Source organism: Manacus vitellinus, unplaced genomic scaffold (assembly GCF_001715985.3).
Source record: "Manacus vitellinus isolate BGI_N305 unplaced genomic scaffold, ASM171598v3 scaffold_2_pilon, whole genome shotgun sequence".
Taxonomy (NCBI): Eukaryota; Metazoa; Chordata; class Aves; order Passeriformes; family Pipridae; genus Manacus; species Manacus vitellinus.
Window position 1 is genome coordinate 49476751 of NW_021940208.1, and position 26169 is coordinate 49502919.

A 26169-nucleotide genomic window follows, 5' to 3' on the forward strand; every position below is an offset into this window, starting at 1 on the left:
GTTTTGATCTAATTTGAGGAGGCTTTAAATATATGTTCATAAACTCCTCATAGGTAGTCAGCTCTTTTTCTTCTTGCTCTGGTAAAAATACTCCTTATATGAATATTAGGAGTATATAGCCTTAGCTACTAACAATGAAGCAGAATCCTTGAAACAGGACAAAGGAGATGATGGTAACTTGTGTTCCTTTTAGGTTTAAGGTCAATTAAGAGACTCAAGCTTGTGAGAGCTCGTACTTCACCTTTCATTTTGTTAGTTGTGCACTCATTACTGTAAAATTTGGCCATAATGGGTGGATGGAAGCAACACAGCAAATAATTTGACCACAAATAGTAGTTTTTGCAAATTTAGGCTTGGTTTTAAAGTGAGGCTGCATGTGCTTTGTTGATACAGTGGTTTTACTTGTTTCTCTTTTAAGTCCTTATTAGAAATAAGTGGGTTTGTATAAACCAGAAAGATGAACATGTTGGTCTTAGTTCATTTAAAATATAACCAAGTTCCAGTTGGTTTTGTGTCCTTCAGTTAAAGTTTGGTGTCTAAGAAAGTTAGTTGTTATTTTTGATAAGAAAAATGAAAACTTTCCTGTTTTGTGTGCTCAAGGGTAATCAACTACATTTTCAATTCTCTGGTGCTCATGTTTTCAGATTACGACTGATGGGAAACCGAAGATAGTTGATATAATTGACACAACAGGCAGTGGTGATGTAACTACATGTACCATTGTAGAACCTAAAGATGGAGAAATTACTGGTCTTTCTGGAAGAACTTTAAAGGTGAGTGTTTGGTAGTACAGAAGCACCATTGAACATCATCTTCTTGATTGCTTAATGACAAATACAGCACCTATTTTGGTTTCTGCAGAACTTAACTTCCATTTAATCAGATTTTGTGGTTTAAGCCCAGCTGGCAACCAAGCACCACACAGCCTCTTGCTCAGTCTCCCCCAAGCAGTATGAGGGGAAGAGAATCAGAAGGGTAAAAGTGAGAAAACCCATGAGTTGGGAGGAATTCATTTACCATTTCTCATGGGCAGGCAGGTAAACAGCCATACCCAGGAAAGATGGGCTCCATCATGGATAATGGTGACTTGAGAATATAAATGCCATCACTCTGAACATCTCCCCTTATTTCCCCAGGTTATATGCTGAGCATGACACCATGCAGTGTGGGATACCTTTCTGGTCAATTGGGGTCAGCTGTCCTGTCTGAGTCCCCTCCCAGCAGCTTGTGCATGGCCAGCCTGCTCATTGGTGGGGTGGGGTGAGAGACAGACAAAGCCTTGACTCTGCTCAGCAACAGCTAAAACATCCCTGTATTATTAACACTGTGTTCAGCACAGATCCAGAACACAGCCTCATACCAGCTACTGTGAAGGAAATCAAACCCAGCCCAACCAAAATCAGCAAAACAGATCTTATCCAAAGCTAGTACTGGACTTGATAATCTTCATACAGATTGATTAGTGTTTCTTTTACTTTTCATATGTCTTTCTTTTTAATATTTTCTGTAGCTAAATGGGGGGGTGTACAGTGTTTTGTTGGGTGCTTGATTATAGTTTAATTATTTGTTCAAAACAGTATCTGATATAGCTTTGGAAACTGGCTGAAGAAAACACACTAACATTCTTTAAAAGTGCTAGTATTTTCCACATTTGCATAAACTACAAGAGGAATTGTGCTAAGCTCATGGTAAATAGTTTTAGAGACTGAAAAATCTGTGACAGCTTAGATGTTGGCTCACTGAATTCTCACTATGCATAGAATAGAAACGGTGCAGGGTTTTCAGAAAGGACACAATGAGATCTAGGAGAGGTCTTGGGTGCACAGAACTGCTGATGTTGTGACATATTCTTGATTTCCTAGTTGGATTGATGAGGTGATATGGGGGCATCACATCTTTGAATCTCTCCATACTATCAGCTTTCTTCTTAATTTTGCACAGAAGGTGACTGTAAGGGTGCTCTTTTGCTGTTGTTACTAGGATTAATGGATCTAATATACGGAATCTAAATTTCAGCAAGATGTAAAATGAGACATTCAGATGTGTGTCATGACTTCCAACTATAATGCTCCTTCATAGAAGGGTGTGTCTTTTAATTTATAGGACTATTATTTCCCCAGATCTCTGGTGAATAAGGTCACTGCTGGGGCTTTGTGTTTTAAAAGTAGAGTATCAGGGAAACTGATACTTAAAGATGTTCAATGGCAGTGTCACAGGAACTGATACTGATTCTTTTGGAACTAGATTGAAATTACCATGTCCTGTTGTTGAAACAGTGTGGTAGTTGCTGTCCTGGAGACAGGGAATTAAATTGGCAGTATTTGCAAGTCTGTTCTGCTAAGTTATGTTTTTGTTTGTTTGTTTACTGTTTTTTTCTTGGGATTTTTTTGGTTTTTTTATGGTTAGTTAACTTATTTCTGAATATACTTTTCTGTAGATTCCAGCAAACTGGGTGAATCCTTCAGGCAAATATCACATTGGCATAAAAAATGGCTACGATATCTATCCTAAAGCTCTTAAGGAGAGGATTCAGGTAAGGAGGTACCTTTTGGTTTTGGTGTATAGTTGTATTTCACTGTTCTATTTCTCAGTTTTGTTTTTGGAAAACCACAGCATGTGATTTGCTAACACACTTAGGCTGCTAGGCAGCACTTGAGTGCTGTTCTCTCACTGATTTTTGTTTATTTTTGATACGATCAATTTCTTCTGTGAGTTTTTCAGAGCAAGAGCGATCGGCTCAGTAGTCTTCCTCACAGTGCTCCGTTGAGACAAAAAGTCTAGAAATTACTGATACCCTTTTTTTTTTTCTGTGTGGCAGTTTATGTTTATTTATAATATTGTATGGGACACTTTTAGCCATTGTGTGTCAAATCAGAATTTTCAAATTGTTTTTGAAGATTTCATACTTTGACATGTATTTGCCAATTTAGTGAGGAACCTGGTTTTATTTTACAGAAAGAACGCAAGGAAAAGCTCTGGGATCCTGTTCACAGACTGGCTCTAGCAGAGGCCTGTAGGAAACAAGAAGAATTTGATGCCGCTTTTAGCTCTCCTTCACAGGTTTGCAAAAGTCTAAATTTATAAACTTGTTGTTTGCAACAATTTGTTACCAGTTGACAGGATTAAAATATTTCATTAGATGAGCAAAGGAAAGATACTTGTGACTATTTTGGTAGATAACTTACCAGTGTATCTTTTGATTAATTTAAAAAGTTTTTATATGGATGATTGTTTGATTTGCTTAGTGCTGTTAACTTTCTAAAGTTGTTGTCAAAATATGAAAATGGTATTACTTCAAAAACTTTGTAGGATACTTTTAGTAAGTTTTATTTTTAATTTAATGTGCTATTTTTTGGGCCACCATCTTTGCTTTGTTTGAAGTTGGAATCTTCTAAATATATTCTTTCATTTGTAAACTATGTACTATTTCAGTGAAGTACCAGAAATGCCTCAGGTTACTACTTTATCATTTAACTGTCTTTAAAAAAATAATCGCTTTAAATGTTACAATTACAGAAATTGGAAATAGTTTTGCATAATTAGCTGAAAATAAACAGTGCACTGTTGAAGGCCGTTGAACTTCTAGACGTTTGTGACTTCTAGGATAGTCTAACATTCCTGAAGAAACAATGGAACAAATATATAACATCAGAAAGGAATTTAGGATTACCTGTCTTGTAATAATTTTAGAAATACTCTAACTGAAGTTTGGTTACCTTATTAGGTAAATAAGCTAATAAAGGAAGAACTTCAAAATCAAGTGGAGTTGTTGAATTCTTTTGAGAAAAAATACAGTGATCCTGGCCCAGTATATGATTGCTTAGTGTGGAATGATGGTGAGACCTGGAGGTAAATGCCTAAACTTGTCTAAAATGTCTTGTTGTATACATAAAACAACAGTTTGCAATGAAGACTCTTGTTAATTTTTAAATCTGCCCCTTTTATAGAGGTTTTAAATATATTTTACTTTAAAATAATCCTGCTGTATCAATTGAGTTTTTTGACAAAATTCTGATCCCAAATGAAGATGAGGAAGAATAAAATTGAAGACAGCATGATATGAGTGGAAGCTTGTGGGATTTTTTTCTGAAGGAGAATAAAATGGCTTTGAGTATCCATTGAGGATAGGAAAAAAAACACCTGAAACAAAACAGGTGTCTGTGCACAGACTTCAGGCTGTAACGTCACATTTCTTGACTGATAATGTGCATCATATGAAACAGTGAGTAAGACTTCAATTGTTTGTGTACCAGCCCTGAACGGGTAGCTTTAGTAAAATTTTGTCCCTGAAATTGGATGAATTTTCATATCCTTGCTTTTCAAAGGTGGATTTATTTGAATTTAGTAGCATTTGGCAATCAGTTTATTTAGAGATCTTGTAATTTCTGAGTCTTAAGTGTAAACAACCAGATTTTAAAATAGTGATTTGAAGAAGTAAGATACCATAAACACAGAACCAAACTTCTTGAAGTCTTTGTAGTATGTTGTGCTGGAGGGGGGAGATAACAAAAAGTTTGCAGCAACTGGAAAATTGTCTTTTTATTTGTTTTTGTCAACAGAGCCTGCATAGATACAAGTGAGAGTGGTGACTTAACTAACTGTACAGTGCTGAGAACCTACAAAGAGGCTCAGGAATATGGATCTTTTGGAACATCTGAGATGTTGAATTATTCTGTGAATATATATGATGATGGAAACCTCCTGTCCATTGTAACAAGTGGAGGTAAATGAAAGTAAACTTAAGAATATTTTGCTGCTGCTTAGATGTTGTGAGAAGCAGCAATTTATATTAGGTCCTGATTCTGATACTTGTGATGGCTTGAGGCCATTGTCTTAATACAGTGTTGATGGAAGGGTATGGACAGAGTGCTCCAGGATCAATATGATCAGGCAAAATGTCTTCTTTATTTGGAGAAACACAGATTATATAGTGCTCATGACGCTCAGCTTCTTGTTCACACAACATTGGTTACATAAGGAAAACATACTCTGCTGTCCACTGCTAATTGGACCACAACAGGTGGTCATAGGAGATGAGAAAACTTTATTCACCTGCCAAAACTCCTCCTTGGCATCTTGGCACAAGGCCTGCAGCCATATTAGTGGCGCAGCATTTTTTACTATCTGCACCCAGCCATGCCAAGGTAAAACACACAGAAATGCAAAGGAAATTGTTCACACAATTTTTGCCTTACGACAATACAGCATTCATTATTATGGCATTTAAGATTGATATTCAGATTTCCTGAACTGAACCTATAATGACAGCTCATTACCAAACTTGCTTACATTTTTCTCTGAAATATTGTTAAATTTGCTTACATAAGCATGTATACATAGAATGTGTATACTTAGGTACTCCTTAAGATGCTCCTGCATCTTAAGGCCTAAACTAGAGAGAATCTTCTTTCAAAACACCATTTTTGTTTTGTTTGTTAAGTATAGAGGGATGATTGATTTTTAGTTGCTATACTTTGTGCTTGTATATTTTAAGAATTTAAATAAGATATCCATGAACAAAATGGGTATTGATCTTTCTTTAGGTTTATACAAACTTTTTTTTTGTGATGTCAGGGGTTACTATAGTTCTAACTCCAACTATTCTGAACCCATAGTGGTGTACTCTTTAAATAAGCATGTTTTGGAAGCATCCTGAGTGGTTAGGGTGATATGGATGTATTTGATTTGAAAAATGCTCTTAATTCTTCATGAAACTATCTCAATTACAAAACAACAACAAAAGCAGTTCTGGTTCCTAAATGGTTGGTAGTTTTTCTGAGACATTCCTTTTGTATTACTGTGCAGTTCTATTTTTTTTCCTAATCCTCACTATCCAAGTCATCTCAGATACAGTATTCATAACTTTGAGTAGGAAGCATTGAGCCTTTGAAGTAACTTTTGTCAGTGGGATTAAGTTATACTTCATTTCTCTCTCCCCGCTGCCTCCTTTCTCTCCTCAAAAAGCTGTTTGCTTTGTTGAACCTCCTTCAGTTGGCCTCAGCCTGTTGATCCAGCCTGTCCAGATCCCTCTATAGAGCCTTCCTATCCTCCAGCAGATCAACACTCCCTCCCAGCTTGTTGCTGGCTGTAAGCTGACTGAGGGTTCCATTGGATCCCCTTGTCCAGATCATCAGTAAAATTATGAAACTGGACTGGCCTCACTGAGTCGTGGTGAACACCACTGGTGACTGGCCACTGATTGGATTTATATTGTTATAGCTCAATAAGTGAAAATTAGTTGAGCTGTAGTATATTAAATTGATAGAAATGGAATTCACTAAACATACACACTTTTCATTTGCGCAGGAGCACATGGAACACATGTGGCTAGTATTGCAGCTGGATACTTTCCAGAAGAACCAGAAAGAAATGGTGTGGCTCCTGGAGCTCAGATTCTTGCAATCAAGATTGGCGATACGAGACTGAGTACAATGGAAACTGGCACTGGTCTAATAAGAGCTGTGGGTGTTTCACCAAATAAATTGTTAATCTCAGCGCTGTGATTAAAGTGTAGAATATTGTGAACCTTTCTGCAGGCTTATAGGCTATGTTTTTATGGTTATGCAGTATTTACAACAAAAAAACCTAACCAAAACCAAAAAAACAACCACAACAACAAAACAACCCACCCACTCAATCCTAAAAAAAACCTGAAAACAACTAAAATGTATTTTAAAGCATAGTTTAAGACTAATGTTTTAATATAAAACAGGACTTCTGTTGCATAGACCACAGAGTTTTTTCAGACTGACAGGCTTGCATTGTGTCTGTCAAGCTTGACACATAAGTGAAGTTACTTGCACGTTTGCTTTAAGTTCTATGTGTTGTGAGTGTATTTTTTATAGTTACTTAGATATTTATAGAAGACTTAAATAAATCTAGAATAGAGACTAGTATCTACCTATGTGGCTGAATTTATGTGAACTTTTTTATTAAAAGTGAGGAAAAATATCATTCCTTTTAATGATGAAAGGCCCAAGACCTTTTCCATATGGTGAGTTGATGGGGAAAAACTTTGCACAAGAAAAGGATCTGAAAATAGAAAATTATGTTTCTGGCCCATAGTACATTTTGATATAGCAACATGAAGATGTACAATAATGTTTTGCAACTTTTTGGAGTTCAGCTGAACTGCACAGGAAAAGGAGAATTTTATGTTATTGAGGACAGACCTTAGTGACAATACTGATGATGTCTACAGTTTTCTCTTAGGGTAATGTCTTAATTTATAGCTTGGAATGTGGCAAGAATAAGGCAGTTCAGGGAGTGGTTTGTTTTAATTCTCTTTGTTCATAGCACTTGAAAATAGCACTTAAATAACTGACTGAACTAAATTATTTTCTAGAGTGAAAAGAGATTTATCCCACTTTCTTAGATATGTAGCAGATCAGTTCAAGCAGATGTTTTTTGTCATTCCGGAAGTGACTTATTCTGTGACTGGTATATATTTTTGCTTTTATTTTATCAGATGATAGAAACAATAAAATACAAATGTGATCTTGTCAACTATAGCTATGGAGAAGCAACACACTGGCCAAATTCTGGGTGAGTAGTACTGTAGTTAAAGTATTTCAATTTCACAGAAGTGGAATTATATTTGTTGAGCTTTCTGTAAACCATCTGTCACTAAGAATGAATTGTCCAGGCCCATATGATTCATGTGTTAGAAACTCTGCAGTCTACATTTGAAACGGTCTTTAAAAGTTAAGTAAACCCATCCAAAAAGCTATTAATTTATAATATACAAACAAATACATAATATACAAATTTATATATATATAATATTTTAGATTAATAAAGAATTTTTGTAGCTGCAACACCACATAATCTGTGGGGTATGTTTTGAAGACCTAAGATTGCTGTAGCTGTTACTCCTTTTTAAAACCAGAAGGTATTTTTGTGGTGAACTTCTATACTGGAACCACCTCTGACAGGTGTGGGAAGCAGGCTACATATTCCTTGTTTGGTGGCTGCTCAGAAGTTCTACTAAAAATGGGAATTTTGTCCTGTGGAATAAAGCAATATTGTTGCTTTAAAGCAATATTGTTAAATGACTTTTTTTTCCTCATACTTCAGGAGAATTTGTGAAGTGATTAATGAAGCAGTGTGGAAACACAACGTGATCTATGTTTCAAGTGCAGGAAATAATGGTCCTTGCCTCTCTACAGTAGGATGTCCTGGTGGAACTACATCGAGTGTGATAGGTACACACTTTGTTTTGAAAAAAATTTTTACAATAGTCAGCTTCTGTCTTTTCAAACTTTGTACTTTTGTTATGTTTGATTGCTGAACTAAATCAAAAAAATTTTCAGGCTGCGGAGCTACAAGATTAATTGTGACGAAGGCACTTGCTATATGCTTAGGGATAAAAATGTAGATTATCTCCTTACATTTCTTGCAAGACCCTATGTAGAAAAGAGAGGTAGGAGGCAAATGGTCTTGATTCGATATGGCTTTGTATCAAATGTATAAAAGAAATCTTTGGGTTTACTTATTTGAACATTTCAGGATTAGTTTTTTAATTAGTTTTTCAATTAATTTTTTGTCTAAGCACACCACTTTGCTCAGACCAATAGCTGCTGGTTAATGCAACTTGTAAAAAATATGATTCTAAGTTGGATTCCAGTTAGTCTTCTGGAGAGTCTTGCAGTACATTCTGAATTGTCAGAAATGTGGTTTTGGATCATCTGTCTTCATCAGATACTCTAATTTTTTTTGTAGTGAAACAAATTTTTTTAATTTGGATATGAAATAATCGCATGTCAGGACCTAGACAAGTCCTTGAGGGGAGGAATCTTCCAGGTGCAGTGCAACTTCTGTGCAAGCCTACCACTGGCATAGGAGTTGGTTTTCTGATGGACTAACATGTTTTTGATATTTCAGTGAAAGATTGACTTACAAGACTTAACAAAATGTCTAGCATTTGGGGGTAACTTCCTTAGTCTTAATTTTTATATAAATCCTCTGTTGCCTCATTGTTGTGTTACGCAAGATGCTTATTAAGTCTCAGAATTCTTGTTCAAGAAGACTAGCATGGAAAGGAGACTAGCATGAAGTCATGAAAGCTGGAGAGCTGCTATTTCAGGGCAGCTAGTAGAATTAATGCTGATTACTTTCTAAAAGTTAATCTACAATTAATTCCTTGCTGAGACTAGGGGTTGGAACTAGAACTAAAAAGCTCTTTTCAGGTCTTATTGGCTTTGCTCTTAGAATGCATCTACTCTGTCAATTCAACTTACTTGTTGTATCTCTCTAGAGACTGGATGATCTTTCACTCTGCATGCCAAGTAGCTTGGTCCTTGTCCTCCATCTGGAGTGAATCAGATAGGGTTTTTTTTTTGGTTTTGAGGGTAAAGCAAAATACAGCTGGCAGGTTGGCTTAGTTTACACAGACATGGACATGGGCCTTGCCAAATTTGTCAGCTTGACGTGGTTTTCTACCATCCTGATAGTGCTTGTGCTGTAAACAAAGTGGAGTGTACACTTTAGAATAGGTAAATGGCATAGTTGTAACGTGCATCCTTGGCATTCTGTTCTAAAAATGCTACTTTGTCAGGCTTTGATGTAGTTATTTACGTACTCTCTGCACTTTGAACTGATACACAGTAATGACTGTCTCATAACTGAGTTTGAGTTGTGTGGATGTGGCTCCAGGTGGTATAGCTGTGAGCCACGTGAACATGAACCGAATCATGTATGGATTGCTTTGAAGTATGGTTGTTATAGGTCATAGCAGTGTAAACACAGCCAAAGGGGCGCAGGAGAGAGTGGAAATGAGTAAAAGGCATCTGTTGTGAAAGAAATGTGGAAGGTGAATACATCCTATTCCAACTGAATAAAATTGAAATTTGGAAATTAGTGTAATATTTTAATGTTACATGGTGTGCCCATCAGTGTTGTTACTTCATAGCATGCTGCTTTACATTTGTTTAGCAAAAATACCTGGATTTAATGAGATGGAAAATGTGTGTTTCTGTTTTATAAAAAACAAGAATTCTTCTCATAATGAATTAAAACCACAGAAATATTCCACTTTAGCTTTTATTAAAAGTTCATATTACATCTAAAACACTTGAATGTTTTTTACAGGTGTTGGTGCCTATGTATCACCTGACATGATGGTTGCTGAATACTCTTTAAGAGAAAAACTGCCTGCAAATCAATATACTTGGTCATCCAGAGGGCCTAGGTATGTTATACTCTTAGAACAAATTATTACTTTGAGGTAATTCAAAATCTAAATTGGTCATTAATACCAGAACAAAAATTTCTTTCCTGTGGAAAGATCATAGATAGCCTGCTGTTCTGGGAAGGCCTTTGAATATTGGGCTCTAGAACTCCTGGGGGAGGAGGAATACCACTGAACAGCTTCAGCACAACCTGTATTTTTCAGGAAAGTGTATTTGGGTGCAGACCTATTCAGAGATGATAAAAGTCGATGGAATGTTTGGAAATTTGTTTGGGTTTTTTTAATTTAGTTTTTTGAGAGATTTTTTCATAGAATTTATGTCATTAAGTTAATGTGGTGAAAGTAATTGTTCTGTCAGTGCTGAAGATTAAAAGAAATACTGCAGTGGTGTTACCTCTGGCTTCACTGACATTGCTGCTGTGGCACAACTTACTCAAGGGTTTTGTTTGAGTCTGGCAGAGGTGTGAGTAGGCAAAGAAAATTTTTTTTTCTACCTCACACTATAGAAAATTACCTCAAAGAACTATAAAAGAAAATTTAGGGGCAATATAAACTTCAGTTTTTATTTCATGTCTCAGAAGCATTTGGTACTAATGTGGTAGACAAAAGAAGAACCAAAAGAGTGTATGTCTGTTTGAGTTCTTACCTGTGTTTAGACTTTAGAATTGTTCTGTAGCTGTCATGGTGTTTGCATAGTGGTGAGGATATTGTTTCAAGAATCTTGCTATGAAGAATTGTCATGTTTCATATAGGGAAAAGAGAAATGTGGTCTCTGCCTTCAGCTGAGAAAGGGAGAAAGATTTGTAATTAATTTTTATATTCATACACACACACACACATACATATAAAAAACCTACATTTTGTGTGCTTAGTCACTGTGCATTGTAAAGTAGTCAGAGTGAGCATATGTCAGCTGAAAGGCCCAAGTCTGGCCAAAGGAGGATTCCTCTTGTGTTGGGTACAACATGCAGCTGACTGGAGAGTTCCTAAAGCTTTACTGCAGCAGCCTTGGTATAGGGGATCAGTGTGTCTGAGTAAGCGGCAGAGGCTTTCAGGCAGCTGTGCTGTGCACTGTGTCCAGAGGTGTTCTGGTACAGAACCTTCTATACGTTTATACGTGTCTGTCATAAAATATGTCCAAACATCACATTAGAGCATTGTACTTAGAGTACTCTTGATTCGAGACAGATTTTAGACGTAAGAAATTGTTAGTGTGGTATATAAATGCCCTATAATACCCTGCCTCTCTACAGAACCCAATAGCTTGGGTACAGTGCTGTCCTTGTTCAAGAGATGCAATTTTTGTCTATCTGGAGCAAGAAAGATGGAGCATATCTGGCTCGTAGAGTTGAAAACTAGATGATGCTTTAACTGTGCCAGAGATCCTTGCTCTGTTCTTAAATATGCTTGTGAAAGATAGGCCTAGCTAATCCTGATCCAGCTCTTGACATTCTGTTTGGTTTTTTTTGTTCTTCCCCTGCCCTCCTTGTTTCAGGTTTGTTTGTTGTAATTCAGAACTCGACCTGGTAGTGAACTGGCAACATAGAAAATTAGACATCTGGGGTTTGGATCTTTTCTAACCTTCCTCTGCCTTTTACTATTTTTCTGTAAAAATAGTAACCATTTAATAGGCTGTGTAAAATACTATTTTATGTATTGAAGTGTTTAATAGGTTTGTTTACGTGCGTTTTCTAATTCAAATCTCAGAAGATAGTCTGCTGGCTAAACCAAAGAGTATCGAAGGGGTGAAAATTTAGAAACCTTTCACTGTAAAACAGGCATAGCTGATGATTAATGTGACATTTTAAACTGTTACTTGTTGCCGTGCTTTGTCTTGGCTTAATGGGTTAATGGATTTAATAAAGTAATAGATTGCAAATGTTCCCTAAAGCTAAAATTTTTTGAAGTGTACTGATAACTTCAAGATAAATTGTGCAGAAAAAAAAAGTTTGTTTTTTAACCAATTTTTTTTAAACACTAGCACTGATGGAGCCCTTGGAGTAAGTATTAGTGCCCCAGGAGGTGCTATTGCTTCTGTTCCAAACTGGACTCTGCGAGGAACACAACTCATGAATGGCACATCCATGTCTTCTCCCAATGCATGTGGAGGCATTGCATTAGTGTTGTCAGGTAATGTGCTACAATGTTAAACTTAGATGGGTTATCTAAAAGAGATTAAATAGTTTTTCCTCATAAAAAATGCTGTAGCTTTCAAATTTTTTGTTGTGTCCAATAACACCTTTATTTTTAATTTCAGGACTGAAAGCTAATGGTATTCACTACACTGTACATTCTGTCAGAAGAGCTTTAGAAAATACTGCAGTGAAAGCTGAAAACATAGAAGTGTTTGCACAAGGACGTGGTATTATTCAGGTATTTGCTAGCAAAAACTCCAGGATAATATAAGTAACTGTCAGTGGAAAATTAACCCACAAAAAAGCTGCTTTCTTGATGATCTCGCTCAGTTTGCTCTCATGCTATTTGATTCTCAGATCTGTTTGAGCAAGAGGAAGGGAATGTAGTGGGAGGGGAGAAAAAATCAGAAATTCTTCCAGTTTCAGCATGCAGTTACTATAGAATAAATGTGTTAACTGGACACATTTTTAGGCTCATCAAAAAAGTACATGGAAATAAAAATGGAATGTGGGTTTTTATCACCCACATTTGAATGTGTGCCTAAATTCTGTCCTAATGTCCAAAAATGTTTTTATGTATTGTCAGAGAGAACTGAACTTGTTCTGTTCAGACAAAAGCTGGAACTGTAAGTTCTGAGCAGTGAAAATAAATGCCCGTGCTGGTTCACATAGGAGTACAGCTGCAGTTGTGCAGTGACTTTGCTGCAGGCTTGCACTGAAGTGCTCATTGTATCCTGTGGACTTTTAAGTGACTTGGCAATCTGATGTGATCCTTTGTATGATGAAGGCTTACTGAATTAGTGTCTCCGTATGCATAAGCTTGTATTCTTACAGAGCTGCTGCTCTTTTTTGCCTACAGTCACTCCCATCCTAGTCAAAAGAAGTACTGAGATTTTTCTCTCATGCTTCAAGATGGTAGATATTAACTGCTCATTCCTAAACTCACACTCTGGAGATGCTAGAATGTAGTAGGTAATGTCCACTGAGCACATCTGTGATGACACAAAAGGCAGCAGTGGTGGTAACCATACCAAGTAGAAAACGTTGCTGCAGAAAAATGGAATGCACCAGTTATACTTTGTGTTTTAGTAGCCTGTGATTAAAGCATGTGTTAAAATGTGGTTAGAACTATCTGTGAGACAAGGCTATTGTATGTACACTTCTCCCAAAGGAGAGCACCCTAATCTTTGCTGGTGAAGGTACCTTGCTGCCAAGTAGAAGAGAATGTAAGATTTTTGTAGTCAGTAAAATAGCAAGCAAGTTAGACAGTTGTCTTCTTAAAACAAAAACTGAATTTGTCCTGCAAGGTTACTATGACAGCTCATTTACTTAGACCTAGGGATGGATTTCATGGCCTGATTCTCTTATTTCATACCAATTTTTAAAACTTACGTGGGCATCCCATATTACTTGTCTCTTTTGAATTGCTCAACTTTTTGTTGTATAAAAGTTTTGAATGTTTAACTAGTGTTGCTTCACCTGTGAAAAAGTCACCTGAATTGGTATCATAGGTTTGGGCCTTGAAGTCCTCTTTGTCCTTGAGGTCATCTCTGAAAACTTGTGTTATGAATTTGTTAATTGATTTGTAGCAGAGGAGACTTGGCCTTTTTATTTTAAATGTTCTTGGCTTTCTGGGCTCTGTGTGGCTGTTGCAGACAGGAAAAGTTGCCTCACTTTCTATATTTGGTATTGTGGAAGCACATGTGGCTCAGGTAGCATGAGGTACTTCACTGTTGCTGTGCTTGCTGAACACTTCATGTTGAAGAGAATATGCATAAATTACTATTAAGTAGCAATTTGTTAATTTATAACTTGTTCTTTCTAACAGGTTGATAAAGCCTATGACTACCTCATTCAGAATTCGTCATTCACAAGCAACATCGGCTTTACAGTTACTGTTGGCAGCAACCGTGGAATCTACCTCAGAGATCCGGCCCAGATAGCTGCACCATCTGATCATGGGGTTGGCATAGAACCTGTCTTTCCTGAGAATACAGGTAGGAAAGAGCTTTTGTGTGTGAAGGTGGGTGGGGACATAAAAGCGTGATCTTGAAGCAAAAAGTTCTGATAATGAGGAGTGATAGGAACCTGTACTGTAAAAGGAGTCACTGTAACTCTAAATTTCGTGGTAAATGAAGACACAACTAAAACTTTTCCATTCTAACCTCAGACTTATAACTGCAGTGCTTTAATGTTTTGGGAGAGTCTGTTGCTTCATGCTTCCTCCCACTGAAAGAATCTCTGTTCTGTAGAAATTTAAAGTGAAGTTATGGGACTAAGGAAAAATAAAAAAAAAGTCAAACATTCCTGATGTTTCATGAAATTATAGAACTATAGGGGCTTTATTGTAGATAACTCTTGACAAGGGATGATTACTGTTCTAAAGATGAAAGCACTTACCCAGAAATTGTTTAAAGAGTATAAGAGTTTGTTTAAAGAGTATAAATTTTAGATTTGGACTTTAAGTTTCCACAACCTGACAAAAATCTTGTTTAACAATCTAGACTTCCATTCAGTATCTAATAATTGATAATCATAAATATATCTAGGGGCAATACAGCAATTGATACAGGTTATACTTACAGAGTAAAAGTAACTTATGCAGATCAAAATAAGATTTGACATCTTTTTTTTCTGTAAACCATTTTGCCCTGCTTTACTTTATTTAATGAAAATTGGAACTCACTGAGAGACTGAATTACATTGTATTTGAAAAATGAGCCATGTGAGAGCTTGTTACTGAGATTAATTCCTTTCCTAAAACTGGAGATTCTCAAGAAGGTTGGCATGTGGCAAAGGGGGTGAGTTTGCTTAGGGGAAGAAAGGGTATTTTTTGGGACGGGTTACTGACTCAGAATAGCTTAGTTATTTGACAGCTTATATTGCAATCAGTGCATTTTAAATTTAACATGTGACACAAAAAAATGAAGTCATCATACACTAGACTCTTCTGCAGGAAACAAACAATTTGAAAACAATTAAGCATTTGTAATGGGTGAGAAGCTTGTAGCATGCTGTTGTTTCCCTAGTACCTGTCCAGTTGTTATTTCTGTACTGTGTCTGGTGTCTTCAACAAGACTGAGTTTGAGAAACTGTAGTAAGTGGTTAAGGGACATTCATTGCTCAGTCTGTCTGTTGAAGCTCTCTTTGAGCTTTTCATCTACCCATAAAGGAATTACATCTCATAATAGAATGCTCTTTTCTCTAATAAAGATGTGATGAAATGTCTTGAAAATTAACCTAAGCTTAATTAGGAACAGGAAACCAGAAAAAAAGTTTTTGGAGGTGTTATCTTTGGAGCAGGAAGTTGGTTTTTAATAACTAAAACATTTCAACTGGGTTGGATACTTTCCTGGAAGCTTAGCACTTTTTTTGACATAAAAGCTAATTTATAGAATCTGACTATTTGCAAAGTCAAACTAGATTATAATAGTAATTTTTAAAAGATTTTTCTTCTTGCTTAGGTTGCTTGATAATGTAATTTGGTAATTAACATAACGTTCAGAATCAATGGGATTGCTTTTTATTGTATTTCTCTGCATTAGGCAACGCTTTATCTATAGAAGGAACTATATAACTACTTCCAGACTATGTTGTGGGTAACTGAAGCATTTGCTTACCATCCTACCTTTGGCTTTGTTGGGTTTGACTGTTTTAGGGGGGAGGACTTTCAAAGTTGGATACAAACTTTATTTTACTGCATACTGCTGCTATTCTGTTTTTCTCAAGTTAAAAGAAGTAATATAGAACACTGCCCTTTGTGCAGAATCTGACGTCTAAGTGCCCTAAGGAATTGATTCCTATTACATTTTATTGACGTAATAGTAAATGCTGCATTTATAGCAGGCTATGTGCCCATATTTGTGTTACTGACTTGTTTCTTAAATTTGTTTCTTGACAGAAAATACTGAAAGAATATCTCTCCAGCTTCATTTAGCTTTAACCTCAAATGCACTGTGGGTCCAGTGTCCTAGTCATTTAGAGCTCATGAACCAGTGTCGACACATAAATATTCGTGTGGATCCACGTGGCCTCAGAGAAGGAGTACATTATACAGAAGTATGGAAATATTGGTGTTCTAAGCGAGATTGTGTGCTCTTTCCTTTTCATGTGGTCTCTATCAACTTTTTATAGAAGTAATTTTTAAGGAAATCAAGTCTGTGTGCTGTATAGACCAGAAAATAGTGCCACACTCCATTTCACTATAGAAGGCTGAAGCCAGGGTTCAACCATGATTATGCTATACAATGGTGTGTAGCACATGCCAGTAGGACTTTGATTATCTATGTTTAAAAAAATAAAAATATATAAAAAATATAAACCAAATAAATAACCATTGATTAAGTTTTTTCCTCTGGATATATTTTAACCTTTGGCTATCTGTCTCAATTGACAGATACTGTTATTGAGGATAGAGATTTGTGCTTTTATGAGGTCTTAAATATTTCTTCTGTGGTGGCTTAAGGACTGGCTTGGCTTTTGTGATGTTGCCATGCAACCTTAAATGGACCCAAGATTTTGCTTTGGCTTTAGAAGTTGCTCGTGTGATTACAGTGATGTAACATATTTTCTTGTTTCCTTACCTCTACTACATCCCATTTTGGAAGGCGAAGGAGAAAAGTGTGTGGTAATGGCTGTGTACTGGAAGATGTAGCTGACTTTGAGTATCTACATTCAAATTTTGTCAAATTTTAATAACAAAGGCATTAAATTTCTCATTTACTCTCCCAGTCATCCTCTTTTACTCCTGCAAAAGTTACCCACCAACAACAAATATTTTTCAGCCCTCTCTATCCTTATCACAAACCTTATATTAACATTGAAATGCTTTCATTGCATTGTACTTGATCATAATAAAGATGATACCAGCTTTCTCTTTCAGAGTGCTTGCTTAAGATGTTTAGAGTTGCAAGTCTTCTATGGTACCACTGAGAACATTTTAGCAGAGTCACTGTGAGAGTGGTGAGATGCTGGAACAGGTTGCCCAGAGAAGCTGTTGGGTGCCCATCCTTTGCAGTGTTCAAGACCAGGTTGGATGGGGCTTTGAGCAACCCAATCTAGTGGAAGGAGTCCCTGCCCATGGCAGAGGAGTTGCTACTTAATGATCTTTAAGGCCCCTTTCAACTTTAACCGTTATGAGATTCTGTGATTGAACATATTTTTCAAAGATAGTATTTAAAGCTTGGCTGTGAAAAGCATAGTAAATCAAATTATATTTTTTCTAACATAATCCTGGAAGACAAGAATAAAAATATTTTTTTATATAACAATAAAAATATCTGAACTAAAGTAAGTCTGAAACTAGGTTGAGCTTTTGGTAATAGGAACTATCAAATGTGCGTTGAAAGTTTGAAGACTGCTGGGGAAAGACTGAAATGAGTCAGTGTGAAAACTAATTCTTTTTTCCTCTGGGGTTGTTGGTGTTTTATTATTTCTAGGGTTACAGTGGTCAAATGGCTTTTTTTTTTCTCAGTGATTATTACAAAGATTCAAAATACTCTGCAAGTAGTTTAAATTGAATGTTGTCTTCTGTAGTTTAGTTTTGACCAAAGATTTTAAGTAGTTGTATTTATTTTGTTAGGTGTGTGGATATGATACAGCAACGCCTAATGCAGGCCCTCTGTTCAGAGTTCCAATCACTGTTGTTATACCAACAAGGTCAGTAAACCCAGAACTCTGGGAGTTCTAGAACTTAATAGTAACTCTGTTAAGGGAGTAGACACCTGAAAAGATTCTTACAGCAGACAGGCAGCTGTGACATTTTCATAGTTTTGGTCCTGACAGCCAGAAGGCAGTTTGTTCTGGTGGGCTTAGCCACAGTGGCAGCAGCTTACTGCTCCATCAGAACACAGATGCTTTCTGGCTTGTTTTACAAAGTATCTATCAATGTACTCATAGGTCAACTGGAGTTGGCTTTTCATTTCTGCCTGGTGGACTAGAGTACACAGAGGCAGAGGGCATTATTTGGCCATTGTACATTGGCATACACTTTGGTCATGACTTTAATATAGGGAGTTAACAAATAGTATTGTGTCCATCACTGTTTTAAACATGACTTCAGCAATGTTGATAGGGAAAGGCAGTATTTGATTAAACCTGTTTGGTGAACAATCTGCCCTGAGGCAGTGAGGGGGGGGAAGTAACTGTTCTCTGACTTGTTCACAGAGATATTGCTTCTTTGATACCTTGGCTTACTTCAGTGGCAATTCACTCAGCCAGGAAGAGCAGATCCACTGAAAATGAGGATTCTTTGATACTTATGTTTAAGTGCTGTAACTTCAGGGAGGTGGGGAGGATGTTTACTTATTGTGATGGAGCTGATGTTTTACATCTTTTGGATACGTTGTGCTGTCAGATTCTGTACTATTATGGATTAAAATAATTGGTGCTGAGGACTAAATATCCTCATTGTAGACATTTTTAGAGTGTTTTTGCATTTAAAAATACTTTAAATATTGGCTTCACAGCTTGTTTGACTACGATTTGTGTTTTCCTTTTGGCATACAGAGTAGATGAATCATCAAGCTATGACCTGACATATACAGATGTTCATTTTAAACCTGGTCAGATCCGAAGGCATTTCATTGATGTTCCACAGGGATCTACATGGGCTGGTGAGGAAATAACCACCTTAATTAAATAAAAGATCACATCTGTCAAACTTGACAAAGTTATTTTTAAATCATTTTAAGTTCTACCTGAATCAATACTGAAGGATTCAACCCATGAATATGTAAAATATTTATTTGATTTTTAAGCTCTTAAAGGAGTGATTGTGAATTATCCTATGTTTTTTGGTATAGTAGGATCATGATTCTCAGTCTTAAAGAAACCAGCAAATAACAATCTGAAATGATTTCCTATACCTGGAGGAATGCCCCATGTTTATGGAAAAGTATTACTGTCTGAGGTTTGTCTAGTTTTTAAGGTGTATGGATGCAGTGTTGAAAGATGTTGAACTGAAGAAAATGTGATTTTCATAAGGGACAAGTAGCCTGTAATTTGGAAAAAGGAAAAAAAGGGGTTTTTTCCTCGTATTCCTGCATGAAATTATTAAATAATAATCCTTTCAAAAATCTTTCATTTAAACAGAAGTTAATGATAAGACTCTTAATCTGGAATTTGGTAGTCTGTCCTGTACAGATTGTACTCTGTAGTATCTGATTAATTTTCACCATTTGTGAAACATAATGTTTCTTTTAATTTTTCTCTGAACGTAGCTAGTTTGCCTTGATCTGAAAGGGTCTTTGAAAATAACTGATATATAAGCATTTTTCACATATGGAGCCACTTGGGCTGCTGCATAACTTCTTAAATTACAAATGACTTGCAAAAGTAGTGTTTCTCTGATGAATCTCTGCTTTCCTTCTAAAATTCTTGGGTCTTGAAACTAAACCTAATTTCTTTTTCTATAACCTAGAAGTGACAGTGAGTTCATGTTCAGCTGATGTGACTGCCAAGTTTGTGCTTCATGCTGTTCAGCTAGTGAAACAAAAGGCATATAGAAGTCATGAGTTCTACAAATTTTCATCCTTACCAGAAAAAGGATCAGTGACTGAAGCATTTCCTGTCTTAGTAAGTTACTTAGGGTGGTGTGGGGTAAATAAAGTATCCATGCGTTATAACGTTGTTCTGGATTTTTTTTCCAAAGAAAAACCCCCAACCCAAGAAATCATGTGTTTGTTACAGTAGTTAGCGCATCTGATTTTCAGTCTAAGAGCTTTCTAGGGTTTCTGAGCTATTTAGTAATATAGTACATGTTAATGTCTTCAGTTTGTTTCTCCTTGTTTATACAAAGCAGTTTGTTTCCCTTTCAAGTAGGAACTATGACTTTAGTTCAGCTGTAGTTTAGTGGTTAATGTGGCAGTCTGGGACATCTTGATTTTTAAGCCAGGTGATAGCTGGTAGAGCAGGCTTAGCTTAGATAATGCTAGCTCAAGAGTCCAGAACACAACCTGGGAATGAGGTAACAGTTCAGGGGTGTGGATAACAGAGCCTCCTTCTAAAGTTTGTCCCCTGCCTTGCTCAATTTAGTTGTATAGCTCTAAAGCCAAAGAGTAGTTATAATTTCTGTGCTATTCAGTCTCTTAACCTGTGTGAAAATGTCTGGTGGGGGACCATAAGCTAAATTGGTCCCACTGACACGTTATGAATTTTATCATATTAATTAAAAAACAAAACAAACAAAAAACCCCACCAACCAGACAAAAATAAAATCAACCCAAAGCTCTCAAGCTTCATGTCATCTTATTTAGGCAGGGAGTGGGATCTCTTTTTCTAATAGGTGTTTTCTGGGGCACATATGTTAAACTCATCTATGACCTAACCTGTCTGCCTAGTTTGAAGGATAAGAAAGGAAAAGGTAACCTTTAAAAGCTTTACCGTTCTGTGTAGGATGTATCCCAATACCCTTTGTTCTGATGCATTCATCAGTCATGCTGGTTTTTTTGGAGCTGTCTTGTGTTTTTTAACAAAGTATGTCTTATTTGGTGCAAATCTGTACCGTTGGAGTAAACTGGACATAAGAGGTCTTTTTTGAGCTGTACTCTTGATGTTTTTGTTGTCTTGGGAGAAGGAGGTTGGGGATTGGGATCAATAGAAGAGGAAGATGGGAGCTTGAGTCTAACTTTGTGCTTTTTTTTACCCAGGCTGGAAAAACAATTGAATTTTGTGTTGCTCGGTGGTGGGCAAGCCTTAGTGATGTTAGCATTAATTACACAATTTCTTTCCATGGTGTACTTTGCGCTGCTCCTCAGCTAAACATGGTAAGTTTTCCAGAGTGTTTATTTTTAATTATTTTGAAATCCTATGGTACCTCAAAAAAGAAAGATTTTTTCCTTCTTGACTGTATTTAGAAAGAGTTAAAGTATCTTATACATGAGATGTTCATGTTCTCTCTTAAAAGTTGCAAAATAGTTCGTTCAGTCCCATAGAAATGCCCATTACCATTATTTATGCGTTTTTTTCTTTGCCTTTTCATTGTTAATCAGTAGTGGGAAAAGAAAGGAAAAGAACCCAAGCAAAACCCCTAAACTCAACACCAATAGAAAAACCATACTAAAAGGCTGAAATTGTAAATACGCTTACACTAGCAAGTGTTTGTGTAAATAAATTTCACTGGGCCCACAGTTCTTGAACTTGAATATCTAGGCAAACATTGCTAAAAAGACAATACTCTCAATATCATATTCAGAATAAAATTTAATTAAAATTTATTTTCTGTTCAGTGTTTTATTGAGATTAGCTTGAGAGTCATCAAGCTGATTGGGTTGAGGGTCATCATTTAGGGCAGTTGAAGGCACAGTGGATGGGTCAGTGTCATGATGACTAAGGCTCTGTGACACTAAAGGATTTGAAAAGTTGCTTAAAATGTTAGTGTCATAATAGTTACAGTACTCTGTCTTGGTCCTATATTTTTGCTGTCCTATGCAAGCTGGCTTAGCTTGACACTGCCTCGCTCAGGAGAGAGCTCTTCGAGAGCTGATAGGGAAATACATACATGAAGCAGCACCATGCCAGTTTATCCTGACTCCTCTCTTTTTTTTCAGCTGAAAGCCAGAGCAAATTATAGTTGTCCCATGGGTGAATTTAGATGTAGTCAGGCTCTAAGAGCTGAATAAACTGGGGAAAAAAGAGTGGGTGCAATGTGCTGAGGTCCCAGGGTCTTCAACCAGTAGAACAGTAAAAGAAGGATCTAGTGGTGGTGGTGTGCACAGCAGCTGCCCCCAGCCCAGCAGGATTACGTCAAATAAATAATAGAGTTAAAAATGAGAGAATAGGAACAGTTTTGCTCTTCCTTTTTGAGCACTGGTGACTTTCATAAAATAAATTTTAATAGTGCTCATGTATAGTCTTTGTCACGGGATACTGCTAAAAGGAAAGTTTTCAAATGATTTTGCCCATCACTAGATCTGTCTGTGTAGTATTGTTTCTTTTTTGCAGAGTTAAGCTCTTCTGTAATAATAATCCTAAGAAGCACAATAAAATACTTGCTTTAATATTCTAGATGAATAATACTTGTATATATTGAGTTACGTATTGAAAAAAAATCATCCCAAATGCGCAAACAAAATCCAGCCTTGCTCAAAGTATGACTTGTCACTTCTATGCAAAGTATTTATATATTACATATATATATATATATAAATACTTATAATAATATAAGTATCTAAGTATATAAATAAAACTGTAGCCCCACTTGCTAAAGTTTTGCAAGTCCTGGTATGTCTACTGTTGTAAAATAGAGAAGCACTTGTGATACTTTCAAAATCATGCAGTATTCTTGCTAAAGTGTAAATAATTACAACTTGTGTTATATTTTTGAGGGATATAACAGGTGGTCCACATCTGATATTATAAGTGCACAGAAGCCTAATTGTTATATACTCTTTTTATAGCATGCTTCAGAAGGCATCGTACGATTTGATGTTCAGTCCCTGTTGAAATATGAAGATATTGCTCCATGCATAAATCTGAAAAGCTGGGTTCAAACGCTCAGGTAGAGTTTCTGGGGAACTGTTTTGGGAGAGTGGGAAAACTAATTGTGCGTAGGATTAAAACAGTAACATGTTAACAGTGAAATTCAAAATTACAACAATATTCTTGTCAAATTCAAAGTAGCTTTGGAAGCATCAATTAATTTTTCAGCATTCCCTCTTTTGGTTTCTTTATGGTGACTTCTTTCCATACAAATTAGTTTCCTTAAGCTAATTTAAAAAAAAATACTAAAATATTCCATTGCTTCTGAAGGAGACACTTAGAGTAAGTAAAATGCCTTTTAATATCTAAAAGGCACTTTAATACATAAAGAAACAAATTGTAGAGTTATTTGGTGCTACTGTTTGTTGGCTTGGGTTTATGGTTTTTTTTTTAAGCAGCTGCTTCAGATCCTGCCCAGTTTCGACATGGGAAGACTCTTCTCTCTTGCTTGATTAGAAGTGTTTTTGTAGGATCTAGTGCAGAATTTTTTGTGGAAAGCTGTTTTTATCTTGTTGTCAGTTTGACAGCAATACTGATTTGGAGGAAAAGCTTTGTTGGAAAATTCCTAAACAGTGCAGCAATTATTACATTTGGTCACTTCAGAAGGATAAAAAAATGCCATGTGGTTTAACCGGTGCTTTTAAGATGTGAGACAGACAATTTCTTAGTGCTCAGTAGTCCAAAGTTTTCCTTTATTTGGGCCTGTCAGTGGAGACCTGGGATCTCTGTCTGGAGGTTTTGGATACTTGTAACTGGAATTGAGGTCACTAAGAGTTTACTGTTTAATGAACTTGTCACCTAATGTTATATTCAGAAATACTCAATTTGATATGCCTTAAGTGAGGAAATAAAACAGTCCCTTAACATAGCTTTGCCTCATTCTTGGTTTGAAAAATGGAGATGCTCTTAAGTCCTTGTAGTCTTTAAGGCACTTGTCTGACAGTAAATGAACTGCAATTAAGTAAACTATGGAGAAATACTTATGCATTTAAATTAAGGTAGGAATAGTGTTTCTTGAGTGAACTAAAGAGTCATAACACAGAGAAGAAAAACAGTGAATGGCTTTTCATTCTGTCTCTTGTTTCAAATGCTTGGAGGCAGGGTGAATGTTAGGGAGGTGTATCATGTGTGGTATTACTCGGTTCTTAAGTCTTCTGTCAGCAGTCTACCTAGTGTTTGCCAGACTAGGAAACCTGGGTTAAATGGACACGTGGTCTGACTCAGCATACACATCTTACTGGGTGACTAGTCTGTGCTCTTGGCAGTGAAAGAGTTGGCAGAATCTTAGAGAAGAATTCTGATCATGTAGTTAAAGGTTGTCAGATTGAATGAATGAAATGTAAACTTAAATTATGCCAGGCCACCGTGATTCTGCTACTCTTTATTTCTGAAGCTCAGATTTTCCTATATCATTATTATTTAGTTTATATTCTTTGATGCTTAATGTCTAAAGTGTTTGTGTTGCCCTGAGCAGTGGCTTTTCCCAACTGTTTCTGAATTAACATACACTCTCTGTAGTGTACATTCTTCTATATTACTACTCAGATTTCTCAAGGCCTCTTATAGATTCTCTTATGATACAATCTTCTATAACAAGGAATTGTCAACTGTTTGTTCTGTCTCCTAATTGCCGTACCATTAATCTTTTTGTTATGAATACAAGTGCTGATTTCAGTATGGATACTAGAAGTGTAACCTGATTTTTTTTTGTTTGTTTGTTTCCTAAACCTGAGTCTGGTATTCCTTTTTTTTTTTTTTTAAATGACCTTTTATTTTGAGTTTTAGACACGCTTGCTACATTGGCTTCTTTTTTTTTTTGGCTGTGTCTGTAATGTCATTAAACCTTGTTTTTGAACTGATATTAATTTTAACTGAGGAGTATATGCTGCTTGGATAGTTACAATATTTAAGAGATGTTATTGCATTTGCTGAATTCAGTTGTACTTCAGAATATGCTTCTACTTAAGACAAATTTTGGTAGAGGATACATGTTTCTTAAGAGTACCTTTTGTTGTTTTTTGTTGTTTAACTGCAGACCAGTGAGTGCAAAAATAAAACCTTTGGGTTCCAGAGATATTTTACCAAATAACCGTCAACTGTATGAGATGATTTTGACATATAATTTTCATCAGGTAAGGTAACTGTTTTTTTAAAAGTCGGTGATAAGTACAGCATGTTTTCTAAAACCAGATAGATCTTAATTTTAACTAACTAACTTCCTGTCAGAAAGGAGGTCTAGATTCACACTCTGGACTCTACATCAACATTCTGATTTGGTCCACTTAAAGAGCTGCTGTTGCATGAAATGGGCCACAGTTCAGTTGTCTTTTAGAGCATGTGTATAAGGATTGTACTTGTTTTATTCTGTACAAGATTAAATGCCTTGACCTTTCTTTTAATAGCCTAAGAGTGGAGAAGTAACTCCAAGCTGTCCACTTCTTTGTGAATTGTTGTATGAATCTGAATTTGATAGTCAGCTGTGGATTATTTTTGACCAGAACAAAAGACAAATGGGTTCAGGAGATGCCTATCCACACCAGGTACAGAGTAATGTATATATTTTACCTTCTGTTTTCTGCAGACAGTGAAAATTTTCATTCTTTTTCACCACCTAGCCCTGCTGTTAGCTCTTAATATTTCCTGATGCATAGATGCAATGTTCTTATGTGTTCTCAAGAAGACATAGTCAATGGTGATGTATTTGTCTTTAAAAAATTGATAGGTTTGTGTCCATTAAATAGAACATGATTTTTTTTCCTCTTTTAAGGAAGGAGAAACAGGAAAAGCTGTTAACTTATGATTTTGACAGGCACTTCTCAAGAAGTGAATTCAAAATCTCAAGAAGTGAATTCAAAATCTTGTCTTTATGTGTCTTTATGTTTGGGGTTTTTACAAAGACAATACCGTAAACTTTTCTATGCGAGGTGGAAAGAATCCATTATTTTTCTGTAGTTTGACTTGTCTGCTGTTAAATCAGAGGTTTCTGTATCCATGAAGGCTGTGGTTTTCTGTGCTGGTACTTTCTCCAAACAGCTTTTAATGCTTCAGCATGGTTTTCTTCTTGTTTCCATTTTTCAAAGGGAGATTTTTGCACAACACTTGTAGATACTATAACCTCTGTGGAAATCTTACTGCTTTAAAAGTTTGTGTGTCTGGATCATGGGGAAAGTAGGCAGGAATTAAAAAAAAAAAGGAAAAAAAAAAGAAGGAAAAAAAAAGATGTAAACATTTTCCATGGTTTTATGGTTTTGAAACTTTTTTTTTACTAATCTAAAATCCAGTTGAACTTCATCAATAAATGTTTATTTTGATAGATTGATCATCCCAGAAGTGTACAAAAGATAGTTTCAAAAGACATGCTTTAAT

General features: G+C 36.1%; 1 protein-coding gene across 1 annotated transcript in view; it reads left to right on the forward strand.

Moving 5' to 3' along the window:
• Positions 1-638: 638 nt before the first annotated feature.
• TPP2 (tripeptidyl peptidase 2) overlaps positions 639-26169 on the forward strand; it is a gene marked incomplete at its 5' end in the record, with an annotated part of 49541 nt that continues 24010 nt past the window's right edge. The window contains 20 exons of the mRNA XM_029961002.1: positions 639-773; positions 2438-2533; positions 2956-3060; positions 3725-3849; positions 4560-4723; positions 6307-6461; positions 7469-7545; positions 8077-8204; positions 10090-10189; positions 12171-12319; positions 12447-12562; positions 14153-14321; positions 16226-16383; positions 17906-17982; positions 18832-18938; positions 19745-19899; positions 20973-21089; positions 22722-22822; positions 24839-24935; positions 25206-25343. Of these exons, the coding sequence (XP_029816862.1) occupies positions 639-773; positions 2438-2533; positions 2956-3060; positions 3725-3849; positions 4560-4723; positions 6307-6461; positions 7469-7545; positions 8077-8204; positions 10090-10189; positions 12171-12319; positions 12447-12562; positions 14153-14321; positions 16226-16383; positions 17906-17982; positions 18832-18938; positions 19745-19899; positions 20973-21089; positions 22722-22822; positions 24839-24935; positions 25206-25343 (2469 nt within the window). The remainder of the gene's footprint in view (positions 774-2437; positions 2534-2955; positions 3061-3724; positions 3850-4559; positions 4724-6306; positions 6462-7468; positions 7546-8076; positions 8205-10089; positions 10190-12170; positions 12320-12446; positions 12563-14152; positions 14322-16225; positions 16384-17905; positions 17983-18831; positions 18939-19744; positions 19900-20972; positions 21090-22721; positions 22823-24838; positions 24936-25205; positions 25344-26169) is intronic.